The sequence below is a fragment of the Mastacembelus armatus genome, chromosome 20, assembly GCF_900324485.2.
Source record: "Mastacembelus armatus chromosome 20, fMasArm1.2, whole genome shotgun sequence".
Taxonomy (NCBI): domain Eukaryota; kingdom Metazoa; phylum Chordata; class Actinopteri; order Synbranchiformes; family Mastacembelidae; genus Mastacembelus; species Mastacembelus armatus.
This window is the reverse complement of record NC_046652.1, coordinates 2,606,306-2,626,775: the sequence shown is the minus strand read 5'-3', so window position 1 is coordinate 2,626,775 and position 20,470 is coordinate 2,606,306. Positions and strand designations below refer to the sequence as shown.

Sequence of the window (20,470 nt, the reverse complement as noted above, 5' to 3'; positions counted from 1 at the left end):
AAATTCAACACTTCTGTCAGTATTAATTGTGGCTGCCCTGCATGAATTATGACTGGCATCAAGCTTGACCTCCATCCTGATAGCATGAAATATTCCTCACAGTGATGCCCCCTGTCATTCTTCATCTGGCCAGGCACATATTTTTTCCCCCTGACTGATGCATGTATCTCAGTAAAAGATGTCCATAATTCACATCTTTCTCTAGGAAAGCAAATGATTGCTGTTTCTTTTTCTCTTCCTGTTCCCAAATTGTCCAAACGCAGGTTAGATTTTGAGCTCTGAGGACGTAATGCTGTTGGCATGTAGACACATGGGGGGGATTGAGAAACAAATAATGAGAAAGAGAAATAGATGACGACCGCACTTACATCATTCTCATTCCTCCTCTCAACTTTTGTGTCTGTGCTTTTCTCATTTGCACTTTATAATGACGTCTCTGTCAATGAAAAAGTTCTCTCACTGAAGACAAATGGTGACTATAAACATGGTTTTAATACCAAGATGAACAAGATTTTAAAAGTTGAAATGAACAAGGAAGCAGGGCAAAATGGAGTAAACGAACAGAAGAGTATTACACAGAACAGTCACACGGGAAAGAGTGTGTGTGTGTGTGTGTGTGTGTGTATTGTGGGCGTCACCTCTTGCTGTTTTGCTTTAATGAAGCCATTTTCACCAGGCTTTCCACAGCTGTCCCACATATCAGATTTCTGCTCTAATTAGAGGATCATGTTATCATTCTGATCCCTCTTTGTTTACAGTATAGAAAAATGAAGGCCTTGTTTTTGTTTTTGTCCTATTCCTTTTCCATTTACTGCGCTTTAATTGGTACATGAAAAAAATTGTTGTGTAATTTATATTGAAAGCATCCTCTGTGTACTTTCAGTGTCTAAAACCTTTGCACAGTACTGTATCACACAATGATTTACCGCATTCAGTTGACAACGTGTTGCAGTCGTGCTTTGTGTAAGTGTCTGAGTTGACATGCAAAACATCCATAACCCACTGAGCTCACTGAACACATGAACCATGAGGTCAGGGAGCTCCGTGAGCCAAATCCTCTGTCTGAAGTAACTGTTAAAGGAAATTCTGCAAAACTCAAAAGAAGATTGTTTGATTTTTTTTGTTTGTTTGTGTTTCATTTGGAATCATTTAATACTGAGTGTTTAGTTTGGCTGTTTTCTCTCGTACATGAGGATGCTAAAAATGAAATTCAGTTTGACGGTTGAGTAGTTCTACTTTAAGACAACGTGAACTACAACATATGTTCCCTCTCGTAATTTTCTATGCTATTTGTATTATGCCCATCAGTTATTTTTGTTTGTTTGTGCAAACATCTGTTTACGCAAGTGTTTGTGTAGAACAACAGTGGCAGGGAGATCTGACAAAAAGTTAACAGCCTCTCTTGTCCTCCAGTGTGAACTAAATACAGAAGCTACAACTTTCAACCAAAAGCATCATTTTACAGTTAACAGTGTTACTAAAAAAGCAAAGGGTTTTGGTGGTGATTATGGGTCCATCTGAGATATGCAAGAAGTTTTAGGTTAGTGGTTGTTGTGGTGTGAATGACTAGTCTGCATGTACCTGCATGTTTACTTAAAATAATCTAAAATAATAGCCTATATGTTCACTTATAATACTATGTAGACTGTTATTAATGTAGTAAATTACAGTGATTTTAAAATGATCTTTATATTCTTTGTTTCTTTCTAGTAAAATCAGACAAGAAGGAGAAGGCAGGGAACAAGGAGGAGCTGGAGGACAATGTGAAGAAGGGGGATCTGATTCACCCTGTTGATACAGCTGAGCAGAAGAGCATCAAGGTTGAACACGTAAGCTGTGAGACTCCTGCAAAGGCTGACAAAGAAATTGAGAAGGAAAAGCAGAACGAGAAGAAGAAAGAAACAGAAAACATACAAGAGGCAGGAGGGAAAGGGGCAGAAAAAGTCAACAAAGAGAAAGAAGCAGAAAAATTCAAGGAGGCAGAAAAACAGGCAGAAAAGGTAGATAAGATAATAGTGGTGGAGAAGGAGAAAGAGAAGGAGAAAGATAAAGCTGAGTCAATGCAGCAGAAGGTAGACACAGAGTCTAAAGTGAACAAGGCAGAGGAGTCACCAGAAAATTTGGTGAAAATGGCTAAAGTAGACAAGCCAGAACAAATAGAAAAAGGGGAGATGATAGAAAAAGTAGTAAGCAATGCTGAGAAAGCAGATAATGAAGGAAGGGTGGACAAAAAGTCCAAAGTGGAAGATAAAACACAGAATAAAAACACAGAGAAAATGGAGAAAACAGAGATGAATGATAGTAAAGAGCAGCACATAGACAAAGTGGAGAAGATGCTAGAGCAACAGCCGACTCCTGTCAAGCTTGATGCCAGTTTTGAAAAAGTGGAGAAAAGGCCTGAGGTGGACACAAAGGCAACAGCAGGGGTTGAAGAAACCAAGCAAGAAAAGGCAGATGCAGACCAAGCCAAGATAACAGAGGAAGAGAAACTGTCTGAAAAACCTGCAGAAAAACCAACACAGGAGGAAAAGAAAGAGAACCAGAAAGTAATGCATGCTGAAAAAAAGACTGTCGAGAAAAAAGATGACAAGAAGGACAAAGCTGCAAAAGCAGATGGACGGGATAAGACCAAAAAAGCCAAACCTGCTATTAATGGAAGCAGTGCAACATCCAGCAAAGACCTGGCAAGTGCAGACAAGAAGACTAAGGTAGGACTTCAGTGATGTTCCTACTATCATAAAACTATACTGAAAGCATCCGCTGATAACAAACATGGGTCAAAGTCCGTTTCATTAATGTTACATTGGACCAAAAACCAGGTCAGTGTTGTCATGTAAGACAGACTCAAACTGATTTTCAACATAAAACTCAAGGTAAGCTTTTAGTTTTCTGTATTACAAGCAGTATGTTAAGCTTTTAATCTCTAATTCTAAGGAGGCACAGGCTGTAAAGTGGCTGACAAGATACAAATAAAATGCAGAAAACACTAAAGGCAAATAATTTCCTTATTTGGCCAAGACCTGCCATCAGACACTGATATCTTAACACAGCTTCTTCCAAGACAAGGATGACCAAGACTGTCTGGTCCCTGAATGCCTCCACAGCACAAATGAGATTAGCAAATATAATGTAAATATAATGTTGTAAATGTTCCCATAATTTTATACTTTATACTACTACATATACCAACTAGTATTTATTACTCTCAAATACGATAAATTACCATAAACATAAGAATAGAAAAAAATATACAACTATCTTTTTAACACATTTTTTCATTCAAAATACAACACGTAAAATCATGGCCTTATGGTTGAAAAGGTGGAAGAGCAGCAGGATGTGGACAGGGAAAGTGGCTGCCTCTCCTTCATTAACAACAATGAAGTGACGTGGAAAAATACCACGAACTCCAACTGTTTCACTGTCATTGGTCAGTGACCAGCAGAGTTGGACTGGACAGTTTCCAGGTGTACAAAACTGAAACTTGCTTTGTATTGCCATTTAGTGCTGACCAAATGGGATGGAAACCCCCATTGATAGTTTAGATACCCCCATTGTTGAAGACGGAGATGAAGTGTCATAAATTTTAGGCGAGTTTTGTGACATGCTTAATTTTGAGGGTTAGCTTTGACATCATCATGCATGCAGCTAATGCTTCTGTGACTGCTTTGTTAATGCTTACTAGTGTACATGTGTACACCTTTCCCATACTTCAGTTATAAAGAAGATAACCATTGCTAATTATTGTTCTTATCATTTTTACTATATGATTTATGCTTTATAATTTAGGATTTATGATTACAATGCTGCTTGTACTCCATATCCCTGCTGCTGTTATTGTCCATTGTCCTTATTTTTCATTTCCCCTTTCCTTTGCTTTCCCTTCTGATTTTGCCCGTCATCCATCTTGTATGTCTTGGTCCTGCATCGCAGCTTGGTGCTGGGGCAACCAAACCAAGCACCACTGCGAAAACGCAGCCAAGCTCTGCAGCTGCTAGTGGTGGTTTACCGCCAACCCCTACTAGGCGCCCCACACCCTCATCCACCACCTCCATCTCAGACAAAAGAACAACCACAGCCAAGGCACCAGCAGCAGCCACTGCTAGCCCAAAGAGGCCCGCCACCACCCCTAGCAGCCGCCCCTTGTCTTCAACCATAACCAGTACACGAGATGTCAAACCCAAGGTAAGTGCAGAATGCTTAGTTATGTCAAACGCCCACCGGTATCAACAGGCGACTCAGAGGACAGTTCAGTCTTCTGGATGAATCGTTGAAACCCCCCACAAGCAGTTAACCAAACCTCCCCAGGGAGTTTCCGCCTTCATTTCAGAGGAGTTTTTTATGCTACAGCTTTTGTATCTGTGAAGAAAAATAATGTTAAGGGTGATTTTAGAATGTTGAATTTGTATTCATTTGGAAAATAAAATAAAGATATTAAATGAAAATACCACAATAAGAGTGTGCAGTATAGCATAAGTAATATTAGTTACCTGTTAGGGAGCAAGCTGGCTGAATAACCTAGTCTTACATTTCAGAAGCACATAGTAAAACAGTCAAAGAGCTAATGGATTAATATCTAAGCATAAGGGAGACACAAACCCACAATGTCATGAGACATTGGATGTACCTCCAGTTGATGGCGAACAAGAGGCATCCTGATCAGATACTGGAACTGGCTTCTTTTGACATGAGGCAACAGCAGATCTACTCTGAGCTCCCTCTGGGTGTATAACCTCTGCAGTGCCAAGCCCATTCATCATTCATGCAGGAAACTCATTTGGTGTTTTGTATTCACAATCTAATTTTAAGTCACTACCCATAAACCCATGACTTGTGAGGGTTGGAATACAGATTGAATTTGTCTAATCGAAAGCTTTGCCCACATCACTGCACCAAACCACTTGCTACAGTTTGTCCTCATTCATGAACAAGACCCTAATATACCTTAACCCCTACGCTCGGGACAGAAACTCATCACTCCAAAGGGAGCAATCGTTTTCCGAGGGAACACCATGGCGTTAGATTTGGAAATACTGACACTTATTGGAGCGATTTCATACTCGGTTACACACCATTTCATTCCACACCATACACACCATGTTTATGGTCATGGTCTGATAAAGCCAACAAAATGACATGCAAAATGCAGAGAAGTGATTTTATGATGCCCAAACCAGATGTACTCCCATCCCAACTGTGCCTTGAGGTCTGGTCTGTAAAAATTAGAAAATCAGAAATGAGGGAAATGTGGGTTGTTGCCAGGAATACAGACACAACTCATAATAATGGTCCCAGTACTCATCACAAGACCCTGTTAAATAGACCCCTCCTGTCCTTGCAAGTGTAAACGACTATTATATGGTCTGGGGCAAATCTGCATTGCTTCTTCTGAATCAGAGCCTCTTTTCCAGCATGCTGTCATACGTTTTCCCAGGGAGGCTGTTCAGTGTGATACGACATTGATCGTCACACACACTCCTACACCTTTTTTTTAAATATGATGACCACCACCCCAGCTCTCATGTCTCTGTCCTCAATGCAACACTGAAAAGATGTGTCAGCCAAGCCAGCTTCATTCAGCAATGTCCCCTCCAAAAGTCAGAACCTTAACTTGATCAACAGGTTTGTGTACCCTAGTGATCCTTCCAGAAAGCCAGAGCCCATTATAGTGTATCCCCAAGTAAAGATGAAGAGCGATCCAAAGTACCTACTGCAGCAATTTTGGAATTGCGTCACGTCACACACCTGATGGATATGAAGTCATAATTTAACCTGCCGACCTCTGTTTGTTTATGGCTTCACAGATGTATTTAGTTCAGTTCAGTTATATTTCACTTTGATATACAAAACCACACAAAACACATAAAATCATACTTCCAAAAATGTTTTTTACACTAACATGGTCAATAAACTATTTTAGCATTTCAAGCCTGCGATTTCAACATGAGTTGACAGCATTGCTTAACATGATGTTTTTATTCTGCAACATCTTGAACGTGATTTAATCACACCAGTATGATCGTTGAGTTATGTAACACTTTGCCTGTCACTTAAACATTATATTACTGTGGCCTCATTTGAATGAATGAAAAATCATTTACATTTACCTGAATTGATAAAAGCAGGGAGACTTACAGTACAGAAGTTGTATTTTGATCAACTTTAGTACTGCTGGTATTTGTTTTAGGAATGATAAAAATGCAGTTTTCCACTAATTCGTAGCTAACATTGTCCTTCATTCATCCGTCTCTGGTGAATTCCTCCGGTCCTTTTCTTCTCAACTGGCATCTTACTTTTTTTTTTTTTTTTTTTTTTTTTTATATTTCTCCCATTTCTCAGACAACCACAGAGAAGCGTCCCCCTGTGCCAAAGGCCAGCACTACCACCTCAAATCAAAAAGGCTCCACCGTTGCCACCAAAAATGGAAGTGCTACCACAGCAGCCAGTAAAACCACATCAGTGCGCACAGTGCCATCTACTCGCACCACTACCACCACTGCAGCCAAAAAGCCTCTGGGTACAGCAGACATTCTCATACATAGATGTTAACTGGTTTCAGAAAGTGTTCAGACCCCTTGGTTTTTTTAAGATTATCCGATGCCTTTATTGACAGCTTCCTTGCCCCATAGGTTCATCCACCTGATTGAAATGTTGTCATGCTATTCAATTACCTGTTCGGCCTTCTTATCAAACTATAGCTATGGCTCAGCAGGTATAGCAGTGAAATCAACTGGTCTGTCTGTTACAAAATTGTGATGAGACATCAATCAGGGCATAGGTAGAAAAACCTTTTGTGAAGCTTTCAGTGTCCCCAGCTGCAGAGTGGTCTCAATAACTGTGAAACCACCAGGTCTCTTGCTGGGATTGACTGTCTGACCAAGGTGGCCAGGTAAGAAATAAGAGGTCTGGAAGGACGACAGCAGCCTCACCAGCCCCATTAAGTTAAAGACACACAGTATGACAGCCTGCTTGAAGTTTGTCCATCAGCATTTAAAGGACTCTGAGAATGGCAGGAAAAAGGTTCTGTGACATGGGAACCAGGCTCTGCTTACCACCTGCTGACACTTTCCTTACAGTGAAGCATTGTGCTATGTTCTTCTCAGCAGCAGGAATAGACATACTGGTCAGAATTGGGTGCATTAAAATACAGAAAGGTCCTTGAAGAAAACCTGCTCCAGTGTGCATGTGATCTGTGACAGCAGTGATAGAACCACTGGGGTGACTTCAGGACAAGCCTCTAACTGTCCTTGAGTGGCCCAGTAAAATCCAGACGTAAACCCTAGAAAACATCTGTGGAGAGACCTGATGGCAGTTCACAGACACTTCCTCTCTAATCTGATGGAGCCAGAGATGATCTGCCAAGAAGATGAGATAAACAGCCGAAATCCAGAGGTGGACAACTCGTAGATACTTACCCAAGTAGTGCCAAAGTTTTAACTGCTGCCAAATGGGCAACCACAAAGTACGGAATTAAAGGTCTGAAAACTTTTGTAAATAAAATTTGTAATAAATTTGCAAAAAATTCCAATCAAACATGTAAACATAGCAATTTTGAATCATATTAATAACTTACATGTAACAATTTGGGCAACAAGTGAAGGGGTCTGAATAGTTTCTGAAGCCATGACAGTGTGAATCAGTATGTTTCTTTAATTCAAAGATTTCACAGGATTGAATCTTGAATTAACAGATTTACTAAATCAAACAAATGTATTCACTTCATTTTCTTCATTTTCAGTATTGACTGTTTGCATCTCATATGATTTATCCACACATTTTATCCTTTGCAACAACTGTAAACTCACCATCTGGGTTTTAGCCTTGAAGACAGACATCAAACCAGGAGAGGAGAAGAAGCCCAGCACTCTGAAGACCTCAACAGGTATTGACTGTACTCCCCTCACTTTTTACTGAGTGCAGAAACACAAAGTTTTCAAACGCACACCTTTACAAGTCCGACTGTTGAATTGTGAGCCAAAATATAATGTTGTGTTATAAATTTATATACCCTTGGCACAACTGTATGACATACTACCAGCTCAGGGGCTGCATCGTTCCAGTGCTGCATTTGAAGGCTTCACAGCGTTGCCAAACCATTTTGAAGGCTCCTTCAGACGCAGCCAACAAATGAAGCCTTCTTTACCTGGGAAACAAAGGCTTTATCTGTTGTACCTTTCTCTGCCTATTTTTGCACACCGGTGATGAAATGAGAATATGCCAGACACAAGTGTTGAATCTTTGGGTCTGTCCCAAATTCACTATTTTACACAGGTGTGAGCAAAAGGCTTCAACTTAGTTGAATAAATAACGATCCAAATGTTTAAAAACAAGGGGTCTTAATAATCCCAAGATGAAGCATCTCATTTCCCTCCAACAGGACAGAAAACAAACAACATTTCTGGTCCACTGATTTAGCCTAGTGCAAACAAACCGCAAGTTTGAAAAATGCCCTTAATTGCCTGTGGGTGCAGGTGGTTTCTCTCTTTGTCAGCCCTGTGACAGACTGCTGACAGACTTGCTGTCTGGATCTATTTTTAGCTTCTTTCATTCTCATTTGCCTCTTTACTGTAATCCTTTTTCAGTCTTGCCTCCTTTTTTTTTTTCTCTTCCTACACAGTTGAAGTTTGACTCATCCTGTCTTACAGATTAGTTTACATTTTGGCGACAGAAGAGATGTGTGAGATGTGTGTGTTACTGCAACACACGCTGTCCAGACATCACAATACGGGGCTCAAACGAGTCAGACTTTATTGCTGAAAGGCTCTGGTGAGTTAAAAATCTTCACCACAGCAGTATGTGGATTACTGTCCCTTGCTGTTGACAGGACTTTGCAGCTCCTGCTGATACAGGCTCCGGTTGTCTAATCTGCCAAGGTTCATATGAAGAGTCAAATGCTTCTTTAGAAACATGGAGGAAAGCAGGAGGATTTGCTCAATTAAACATGTCTTAAGAGAAGTTGGAAATACCCCAAATGCTTTCAGGGAGGATTGACAGCAGGACACATGGTTCAGCATACTCCAGAAAGAGCTGACGTGTTGTGTAATGGATGCTAAGATGTATTCTTTCAAGCAGGACATTTAAATGTATAGATGTATATGTTGGCTCTGTACATGAGCAGAGCCAAGTGATATTTCAAACTGTGGTTTAGGACTGAATGAAAGAAGATGCTGTCTTCAGTCTTTCTCTGGTCTGCTCTCCTGCTTTCTGTTTATTTTACTCCCATTTCTTACTTTTTGTTTTTTTTTTTAAGAGACCCAAACCAGCTATTTCCCACTATGAAATATTATAGACCTCTCCCTCTCTCTCCCAGTAAACTCTACCAAGACAACTACCACCACCTCCAGCACCACCTCTGCCTCCCGTACTCGAACTGCAGTAGCCAAACCGGCCACATCATCCACCACCACCGGCACAGTACCAGAGAAGAAGCCACCAGTGCCCCGCACCCCTCGAGCCACTTCCTCAACCACAACTACCACCACATCTGCAACCCTGAGGACCACAGCTCGACCCAGCACAGCACCAGCCCCCGACATCCGCAAGGCCCGTTCTAAGATTGGCTCTACGGACAACATCAAGCACCAGCCTGGAGGAGGGAAGGTAAGCTCTACTGTGGCTTTATCTGCAGCTTTTGGACCCCTGGATAAGAGCATGTATTTTCTGACTAACTGCACGCCTCAGCATGCTACACTGGACACCTGTGATTAGTCGCTCTTTTCTTCAAGGTGCTCTCTTGAAGGAATAACCCATGTATACCAACCACTTTATCTCTAGTGTAAGCTAAGCCAGCTATTACACTGTTAACTCTGTTAATGCATTCATATCAGCAGCTGCAGTTTGTGGTCCTAACCTTCTTAAATCTTCTGTTTTTGACACTTTAGACGTCTCCTATACTCTATACTCAATTCTCTCCATGTTCATTTACTACTGCCATTTTACCCATTTGTTTTACCTCTGATTTTACTTGGTTTTTGTCATCATTTATATCAAATGGCTTCTAATGTCTAGGAAAAAACAAAAGTTCCACAAAATCATCAGCAACAATTTGGCAGAGGCAGAAATTTGCCCCTACTGACCACTCAGTACGGTTCACTTCTGCGTTGTGCATATCCCCTGTGACCTCCAAGTTTCCATTAACTACACTATAGCAGACTACACATTATACATTGTACATTATTATACCTCATGTGTTGGAAACCTCCTGTGTGCAATCTATGTTGTGGCAGTTTGATCGAAGAGAACCCTACTAATATTCACAATGCAAACTAAAATAAACGTTTTCTCATATAATGCCTCTTCATATGATTATGAGCCTGAAGTGCCATTTTCTTTAACGTCTTTCTTCGGTCTGCCTTGATTATTTTAGCTGATTTTTATGTGGGAGGGGGGTTTTGTTCGTATGGATCCATCTGTCCCATCAAAGCCACTTTCAGTCAACATCAGCTGAACTAGGACTTTCTTGGAGCAGTTAACATCGTTCTTGTTGGTCATTATTATAAACATTTTCAAACATTCACTTACTGTACATGTACAACAGCCTGCACAGGTGCCATCATCTCGTCCATGCTTGCTGCCGTTTTGTGAATATTTTAATGTCACTAGTTCTCTGGTTTTGCTAAAGATGATGCCCGATGTTAATTCCATCAGCAACATTTTGATTGGCATGGTGTCTTTCAATTTAGAAAACTGCTGTCACTAAGCCCCAACCTGTTTGATGTTTACAAGCAGGGACACAGCTTTAGGTATTACGTTATTTATTAATATTGAACTCTAGTTGTGCAAATTCACTAATAGATCTGCAGCTGATCAAATTACCAAAACAGTTTGACATGCACATAACATTGGGTGTTTGAAAGGAGTTTCTTGCATTGCTCACTTGGTAATAAAACTTTGCATGTTAGACTTCTGTCTTGTTGCACTAGATTCTGCTTCTGCTTTTCCACATGGTTTGCTCCTGCTTCTATAGCTCCTTCCTGTCCTTACATGTCTTGTTTCCCATCCTGCATCCTTGACCTGTCACTTTCTGTCCATTTCGCACTTCCTACTAATATCACCTACAATGCAATGTGTACTGATAAAATCAATACACATTGCATTTCTTTCCTCCTTCACCACATCCTCAATTTATTTAACTCTTTTTGTCTAACCCAGTTTTTCTATTTCGTCATTTTCATCTTCCTCCTTTTTATACAAAATTCTTTTCATTTTTACACCCCCCTCTCCTTGTGTGTTGTTATAAGATGTTGTCATTGACAACGGGTGGGCTTGTTTCCCCCTAGGTGTCATCTACTTCTCAGAACAGGGCTGTTGTCTCCAAAGAAACGAGCCAGGGCAAAGTGAGTTCCCTCCTCATTCTGTCCTTCCTAGCTCCCTCTGTTATTACTCTCTGGTCATACATATCTATTGATTTGTGTTTCCTTTTTACCACCTCTCATTTTTATGTTTTTTTATTTTATTATTTATTATTTTGTTAAAAAAAATTTCTAACCTAACCATTTGAGTGATAAGACTTTCAACAGTATTTTCTATCAGTCTCTCAAATTCTTAGCATGAATTCAGACAGTAATAAACACACACCTATAGATAGTTTAAACTGTTGTAATTATTTGAGTGATAAATGATTATTTCACTTAACAGGCAATGACTGAATATACCGTGACAAAGGAATCGTCACTGTATATTGCTGAGGTTTATGAGACTGTTTTCTGCTTTTAGTAAACTTGATGAAACTGTTCCAGATGAAGCATAAAATTAGCAAATTGTTCTTTAAATAGTGGTGTCCCCTGAGGTAGTAAACAGCAAGCAGCAGCATTTACTACAGTATAAATTAGCCAACCCACACACATTAAGAAATCCCTTCTGTGGGTTTACATGATTTGTGCAAGCAAGAAAATACTGTTCCACTGCTGCAGAGGAGCTGGTTCAGTCCATGAGTCGTGTTTCCTCATCACCTCGTGTCCACTGGGCAGGCAGCTTTGGGGAATTACGTTCCTGTCTCTGCCCTAGTGACTCATGCTGGTTGATTTTTCTATGTGAAAGGGGCAGTGGCACACTGCTGAGAAATCTGAGTGTTGAGTAATCATGTGTGGATGTGGGCTGTATGTTATTGTAGAAGTGAGAAGTGTGCAGTGATGCTTTGGTGTTTTTTTATTATTTAGTATTATTTATTATTTTAGTATTTATTTATTTTTATCACTGTTAACTTGTATGTAAAATCTTGTGTGTCAGGGCTTGTCATAATCCACCTAATGTTGGCCTTGGCGGTTGTCACGCTGTGTTTATTTAGACACATGTACCGTCCCTCCATGAAATACATTTTCTCCACTGTCTTCTTCAGAGCAGGACAGAAGTATTTTGTGTTTCATGTTGAGATGCATGTATGTGCTTTATAGAATAGGTTCTGTGTGGCTTCCTGCATTCCTTTTCTTAAAAAAAAGCATTTGGATATCTTGCAGTCCCTTTACATTTGGGTCACTGTTCAAACAGCAACACAAGCTAGACGTATTATTTCAGATAACTTTATTGCACAGCAGCAAAAATACTTAAAATATTTGCAGCCACTTTTATCAGGTGAACCTTGCTCCCGCCCTCTATCCTTTCCTTCCTAACCCTACCTGTAATGGTGACTTCTTCTCGACTCTCTTCCTATCCTCTTCTCCGTTATTCTTCCTCCTTCTCTCCTCTCATTTCACTTCCTCTCATGCCCCATCCTGTCCCCTGCTCTCCTCTGCTCTCCCCTCCCCTCTTGCTGCTTTGCTGTGTCCATATAGGTTCAGATAGTCTCCAAAAAGCTGGACTTCAGCCACATCACCTCACGTTTGGGCTCCAAGGACAATATAAAGCATGTTCCTGGTGGAGGGAATGTAAGTACGGCCTGGCCCGTGACCAGAGCTCATATGCATTGGCCAATTACTCAGATAATTTGACTACAGATAACATATAGCATATCAGCATATCAGATCAAATATTATTATTTTGCCTCTTCATTCTGCATAAGTCCTTAAGAGTGCCACCCTGAGTACGCTGTACATCGACATTTCAAAGATTAAAGGCAGTCCCTCATCGTCAAGATACTCATAGCCACCAACACAGTGTGATGCTCTTGAACAGACTACTACACAGCATGCTAGCAAGCCTAATATACCAACCCTTACCCAGAACCTGCTTCACAGTCCTTTGCTTCCTTTAATTCTTCCTGTGTTGTCCTTCCTTGTCACTAACTTACTAAAGAGTAATCAGGTAAACAAGCACCACACAGAGACCACGGAACAGTGACGTTGGGATTTCTGGCTTTCTGGCACTGTCCTGAGCTTTTTCTTTTGGTGTCTGAATGTCTGCCCTGCCATCTGCCGTGCAATAGTACATGTACAGGATTATTTCACTGCAGATATTATAGGTATTTTGATGAGATTGTTCATGTCAATACATATAAACTTTAATCATGTGTTTGCTGATGACCAGATCATCGGTCCATCATAATGGAACCAGTATGGCCTTGAAATTGCAAACAAATTCTTTACAAGTTTGTCTTTGTCACTGAGTTGTTGCCACAGTACGGAGGTAATGGCAAGATATGGCTCTTTTGTGATTACTGCTTATCCTCTGATGGTGGTAGTTCAAGGGGTAATTTGGGCTTACACTGAAATGTATATAAAATCAAATATATTATATATATTAAAAAATGATCAACGTTAATGTATATATACATATATCAAATGCAACACTCAAGGAAACCTTATACTATTGTCGTTGTTAACACTTAAGGTTTGGAAAAAATTAAAATTGCATAATATTTGACAGGTGCAGATACTCAACAGGAAAGTGGATGTGAGTAAGGTGACATCAAAGTGCGGCTCCAAGGACAACATTAAACACAAACCTGGTGAGCTGGGAACACCTAACTAAGCGTAACTCATTTTAATACAGTAGAGCTGCAATAGAGCCTGCCCTCATAGAAGGTGTAATGGAGGCTGCTGAATTGTAAAGCTGACAGGCGTTTCCAATATTTTGTCTACCCAAGTAATGTGATCAATGTTGTATTAGCTCACATTAGTTTACCGAGATGTATCGCTAATGACAACTGAACATACACATCTGTACAGTGTATGGTAGATCCTTACATATAACTCATAAGTGTATAACCTGAAGAATCTTTGTAATATTATTGTGGTAGTTTTTGTATGATCATCAGACTGATTACCCATGTGTGCTGCAGGCGGTGGGGATGTGAAGATTGAGTCCCACAAAGTGAGCTTTAAGGAGAAGGCTCAGTCCAAAGTGGGCTCCATGGACAATGTGAGCCATTTACCTGGTGGAGGAAACATAAAGGTAAGATTATCACACATAAAGAAATCCATCACTGTGTGTGAACGTTGTCTACAAACTACGAACTTTTCTGAAACCTATGACTTTGACATCTTTCTCCGAACCAGCCAGTCACCATGAAGAAACTCCGGGTGTCACAGTGCATTAGAAAATGAATCAGATACACTACAAATCATCAGTACACATTACAGAGTGCTGAAGGGTTGTGTCCAATACTGACTCCAGTCCATTGAAGGTGCCAGTGGTATCTACTTGAGTTAGTCACAATGGCAAATTGTGAAAGGCCTGACTCAATGTATTAATTAAATAAATAAAATGCAAAAGTGGTACTGTGTACACATAAAAACAGTCCGTTGCAGCATTATTTAGTCCCTCCTATAAATACTGTGGTTTCAGAAAATATTTAGAGCTTTTTACTTTTTTGCATATTTTACTGTGCAAATATAAATATTTTACTGAAGCCACCGTATAAAATATATGGCACAGTCACGGTTAATGTAATATATACATATGTATATGTCACCTGTCCCCTCAGCCTACTGTCCATCATTTCTTTTAATTATATGGTTCGCTCACATCATCATCACACACTCGTTGGCATGCCCAGTCATCATCTGCACCCCTTTTAGATGCATAATCGTAGGGACAACTCATTGATATACAGCATTGATATAATAACCTGTATGAGAGAGCTGTTTCCTAAACAGATTTTAGAAAAACATTAATTGAAGCTCAGTTGGTTTCTAACATACATGTCTGTGGGACATGTTCCTTCATTAGCATGAAAACACACACTGTAGTTTATTTTGACTCAGTCCCACCTACGATATCCCAGTATCCCAAATGTGTATTTGTAACTCCAGTTTGAGTAAAATAAACTAGTGGCCAACTGTTCTGGGAAATATTTAGCCCTTAAAAAGAAAGAAAGTAGCTTATATCTTCTTGGTTTTTAAATAGGTCAAACAGTCTTGGCCTTTAGTGAGTATAAGTCATGAGATATTTTTAAGGTGTTTCAGTTTACACAGCTGTAACTCTTAACTCTAACATGGTGCTCTTAGTTTGTTGAACTGCATGTAAAGTATAAAGATATTCAGGCATCTTTAGCTGTGTATTTTCTCATAAGGGTTTGTTATGTTTTGATGTTTGCTATTTTAAAGCAAATTCATGACATTTTTCCTCCAATTAGAATAATGGAAATTACCACTTTCATCGTTATCAATAATTTGTACTCATGCTTGACTTTGCAATTTCCTTTTCGATCATTGTATTCTTCAGGCATGTTCATTTTATGTTTTATGTACATATATTCAGGGTTCAGTGCTGCCTTTTTTTAAAAAATAATTTCATCTTTTTCCACCTAAGTCTGGCTCCACATCTTTTAAAGTACAAGGTTAAAGTTTCTTACTACATTTTTGCGATCACAAACTAAATTCTCTTTCTAAATTGTTTGTAAATCCCTGTACTAATACAGTGGCTTCTGAAAGTATTCAGATCCCTTCACGTTTTGTGCATTGTATTGTGGTATTTTTAAAGAACATTTTAAAAGGATAAAATTTCAGTTTTTTCAAACAATAGCTCAGTGACACAACCTCTCATTCTCAAAGGTATTGAGAGCCTTTATTGTGGTGATCCAAACTGTGATCAGGTACATCCTTTTTGTTTTAGATATGTTTAGGATTTGACTGGAGTCCACCTGTGACAAACTGTGTATATAAGGTCTTACAGTTCAAACTGCAACCAATACATAAAGGCAGCAAATGTCTGTGACCTCTGTAATAAAACTGTGATGAGTCATAGGTCAAGATAAGAGTATAAAACCATTTCTAAATCTTTAGAAAATGTGTTTTCACTTCGTAGTTGTGTTTAATTAAATATAGATTTATTGAGCAAAATTGTAATCCAATTACAATTCAGTGCACAACACGATAAAGTGTGCAAAAAGTAAATGGGGTCTGGAGCCACTGTTTATCCTGACTGACAGTATAAATGTAGTAAAACAGATTTGAAGCCAGTTTGTTTCATCTCCATCTCCGCTGATTGACACACCCTGCAATGTATTTCTAGGCTGAGGGGCACCAGGAGACAGCAGAGGGGAATGAGACTCCCCTGAGTGGCACCTCAGTCCCAGCCCCAGGCTCCAAGCCAGGGGAGGCTGGGAGCCCCACTGCCCAGGAAAATGGGCTCAAGGATGGGGCTTCCTGTGATAGTGAGGGTCTCCAGCAGCCCCAGGCTCTGGACTCACACATCCCAGAGACAAGTAAGTTGGTGTGTGTGCCAGCTACATCTGCTTTCATTTTTGGGTTTGATTTCTGTAGCAAACACAGAAGGAGGTAATGCACAGGGAAACGCCAATGATGCCCAGCAGTACATCTGAAACATATGGTATAAGATATATGGTGTGGGTGCAGTATAAATGTGTATTTCTGTGCTATATTCATCATGTTGTTGCAGTACAAAACTCCTGATCGCACCACCATCTTTGACTTCTTATCTTGCAGGCATCTAATTCTGCTATCCCTCTGCTCTCCTCATCTCAACACCCCCCCCCCCCCATGTCACCTCCTCCCCTCCCCTGTTCTTCCCCTGGTTATATTTTTCTTTCTACCTTAACTCCTCCCCACCTTTCCACACTTTCTGCTGCAGATTGAGTCTTTGAAGCTCAACTTCCGCGAGAATGCTCGCTCTCGCACGGACCATGGCGCTGACATCGTCATCTGGACAGCCCCCCAGGACAACAACAGACCCTACCCACATAGTTCCTCCTTTTCTCAACACCACCACCAAAACCCCCACCCAACTCCACGCAGTGTTTCTCTCATCGAATCGTTGGCTTCTGCTGGCTGTATCAGCTCCCCCTCTACCCCCTCCTTGCTACATCTTCAGGTGGAGGTCCAGGGGGACAGCAGCAGCTTCTTAACAGGTTCTTGACTGTAATAGCAATCACTGAACTCTGAAAACCCTTTTGATCTTAAATCTGATTCAAACATCATATATCCTCTCTTCTGTCAACTTCATGCCTCTTCTATTATATGTGAGCTCATCACTCATTTGTCCCCTCAGCAGTGTGGAAACCTTTTCTCACTCACCTCACATATACAGTATACTTCTATTTTCCCTGTGACTGTAGGGTTGGTTTGTTCCCAGTAACCACTTACTCTCTGCTTCAATATCTGCTTCAATAATGTCATAGTAATTCATCTCCATCATTACTTCTCTCATCATCACCCCCAACCATTACCAAGCTGACAAAGTTAGACACGTAGGCTGCTTGAACCATTTTAGGCTGTTTAACTCTTTATTCTGTGTTTGTGATGTGTTGGAGTGACAAAACTGTGTAATTGTTCTATTCAGATTTTCTTTCTCATGTTTTTCTTTTCTTTCATCTTAGTTTTTGTTTTTAAAACAAGATTTTTTTTAAGTTATTCTATGTTTCCTTCTGCATAAGCAGTACAGTGGATAGTCTTGTTTTTCCCAGCAGAAATCAGCAGACACAAGGAGAGGATTTTGAACACACACAGTGAAGAAAGAGATGGCATACAGAGAGAGAAAGAAAGTGAGGAATGAGATATTGCTCCAAGGGCAGAATAGAAGAATATTTGACAAAAAACATGTTTTAAAAGTTTTTGAAATGCAACAGAGGAAGTTTGCAAAAGTAAAGAAGGATTAACGGAAAGTGCAGTCCAGAGAAAGATGAGAGATGTTGTCAAATAGGAGATGAAGTCAGAGTAGCTGTGCGTCTCATTTGTGCCTCATGTCCTCCTTACCTGAAAATCAGAGTTATTGAGAATGATGCAGGTTCCCACCTAAAACTGCTCAGAGAAAATGAAAATCATAGTAGATAAAGAGAAATTTCAAGCTGTCCTTCCAGCTGTGTGTAGCATGGCCAAATAATATATCACACCCAGGGCTGAAAGCCTACATGCATTATGACTGAAAGTGTTAAGGTTTGGTACCAAAAGCATATCTCTGGGGCAATCCTAGACAGTCGATATTACTTATTACTTTAACCTTGGTGAGTGGGGAGAAGCAGTTTGTGATGATTTTCTAGATTTACCTTTTAGGATCATGATTACATTTGAACAATTTTTCGAATTAAGTGCAGATTAGTATACAGTGACTCCATGGCTCAAACATACTGAGATCAACTTAAATTATCTAAGTGGTACATCTGCTATATTCTCATTATTGTCCTCTGCTCAGTTTAAGTAGTTTTGTAACAAGGGCTGGAAATAGTTTGCAACCTTTATCAAAACAATAGTTTTGTCGATACCTTAAATCTACATTGTCGGATTTTTGTTAACTGTGGAGCAGCACAAGCTTTAAACACAGCACTGACTTTATATTAACATTTCATCAATTTAGTAAGGCAAATGTGTCTGCAAAGAATTGCCTAATTACACTTCTAGCGTACACATGACACATTAGTATTAATTTTGACTTGTTTTCCTCATCACATGGTAAATGAAAGTTGAATATTCACTGTCCTCTTGGCTCTGTTTAAGAGAAAATATTTTAAGTCCAGGTGTTTAGTGTTTTTCTGAAGGATGAGGAGTAAGTCTGGCTTAAAAAGAAGCTGCTATCCAGAAGTTGAACTTCTTTGTTTGTGCCATGGCCATCACTTAGCAGAGGTTTTTCTTGTGCCTGTCCACAGTCATGTTTTTTTTGTTTTTTTTTTCACTTTGCTTTTACCGCAGAGTGATATTAACCACAAGCTGTAGATATACAGTATATATTCATCCACATTGTATTTTATTAATGATTCATTCTTTATGGCCTCACACAGAAGAATGATCCAGCAATTGCATTAGTGGGTTTGGTAGACCAGGGTTTTCAAGGATATTCAGAACCACCTTTATGTCCACATGTAAGGGGAGGAACTGTTTTATCACACCTATTATAACTATTATTTGGATTATTAGTAAGACCAATTGAAGGTATGCCATTTTTCAGTCAAAGCTTGACACTGAAATGAAAGAATTCAAGTTAAGATTTATTGCACTAGGGATGCAAAACTTTTGTATATGTATTTATCATTGTGTTCCTATGGCCTCATGATATTTGTGCGCTCATGGTTAAAGGGGTTATAGCTGTGACTTGTGACAGTCAGTTTTACAAACAATCTCATGAATTTTCTCCAGGAATGTGTGATTTGAAATATTAAAACACAAAGTTTTTAAAATAAAATAAAGAAGATTTAATTTAAGGGGTTGTAATAGCACCTTGACATAGAAATGTTGAACTGGCAAAATATATCTAAAATAACTCAAGACACTTTTTTAAATAGGGCACACTAGTAAATCATGCCCAACAGCACAGTCTTAAGGGATGAAAATATTCTTCCAATTAGCTCTTAAACTTAATGTTTAGGAAACAGTGACATCTGCAGGTTCAAATGATAAACCAACAAGGATGAATGTGACTGTAGCTAATGACAGAGTAATGACCAGAATCACATAGCGGACAGTGGATTTCTTCTTGAGGCAATCACTAATTGTAGAGGTCACTGCACAGGACTGTAATTTGGGAATACTGCATATTAATACATATTGGCTGCTACATATTCCATTTAAGAGCAGTAACTGTGTGGAGAGTCACACACTGAGACCCTAGCACATCCTTGTTTCAGGTTAAGACTAATTGTAGCTGCCAGGTTTGGCTTGTGTAATAAATGCTTCTCGGTAGTCTGTCCAAAACATATTGTAGAGCATCTATTGCTACTGCACTCATACAAAATATGCAAGTGTAACACTAGCTGGTAAACACCTAACAAAACTGCAGAGCATGCTGAAAAATAAAAATGGGATGTTTTTTTTTTTGTTTTTTTTTTCCATTTAATTTTGTTTTTGGTTTGGAAAAAAAGTGTTCATTGTGATTACTTGTTAATTAGTGATGTGATTATTAAACATGAAATAAAATGAAGTAAAACTGTCATTTGCTTATACCTATGTTTCCCATCCATCCATCATCTAAACGACTTTTTGCTATCAAGGGTTGCAATGGGGCTGAGCCAAACACAGCTGACACTGGGCAAATGGCAGGGTACACCCTGGACAGATCACCAGTCTATCACAGGACTGACACACAGACACAGACGGGCAATTTAGTGTCACCGATTACCCTAACCTACCGAGAGAAAACCTATCCA

At 39.6% G+C, this 20,470-nt stretch overlaps 1 protein-coding gene across 13 annotated transcripts in view; it reads left to right on the top strand.

Annotated features, from left to right (window-relative positions):
* Positions 1–20,244, top strand: part of LOC113121387 (microtubule-associated protein 4) — a 74,970-nt gene extending 54,726 nt beyond the window's left edge. For 10 of the 13 annotated variants that reach the window (XM_026291793.1, XM_026291790.1, XM_026291789.1 and 7 more), the window contains 11 exons: positions 1,711–2,708; positions 3,934–4,185; positions 6,340–6,517; positions 7,820–7,882; positions 9,311–9,600; positions 11,280–11,336; positions 12,771–12,863; positions 13,801–13,882; positions 14,216–14,328; positions 16,390–16,582; positions 16,824–16,966. In XM_026291793.1, coding sequence (XP_026147578.1) covers positions 1,711–2,708; positions 3,934–4,185; positions 6,340–6,517; positions 7,820–7,882; positions 9,311–9,600; positions 11,280–11,336; positions 12,771–12,863; positions 13,801–13,882; positions 14,216–14,328; positions 16,390–16,582; positions 16,824–16,831 — 2,327 coding nt within the window. In that variant the 3' untranslated portion in view covers positions 16,832–16,966. The other 3 variants (XM_026291787.1, XM_026291792.1, XM_026291794.1) reach the window with 3 other exon arrangements.
* Positions 20,245–20,470: the final 226 nt, after the last annotated feature.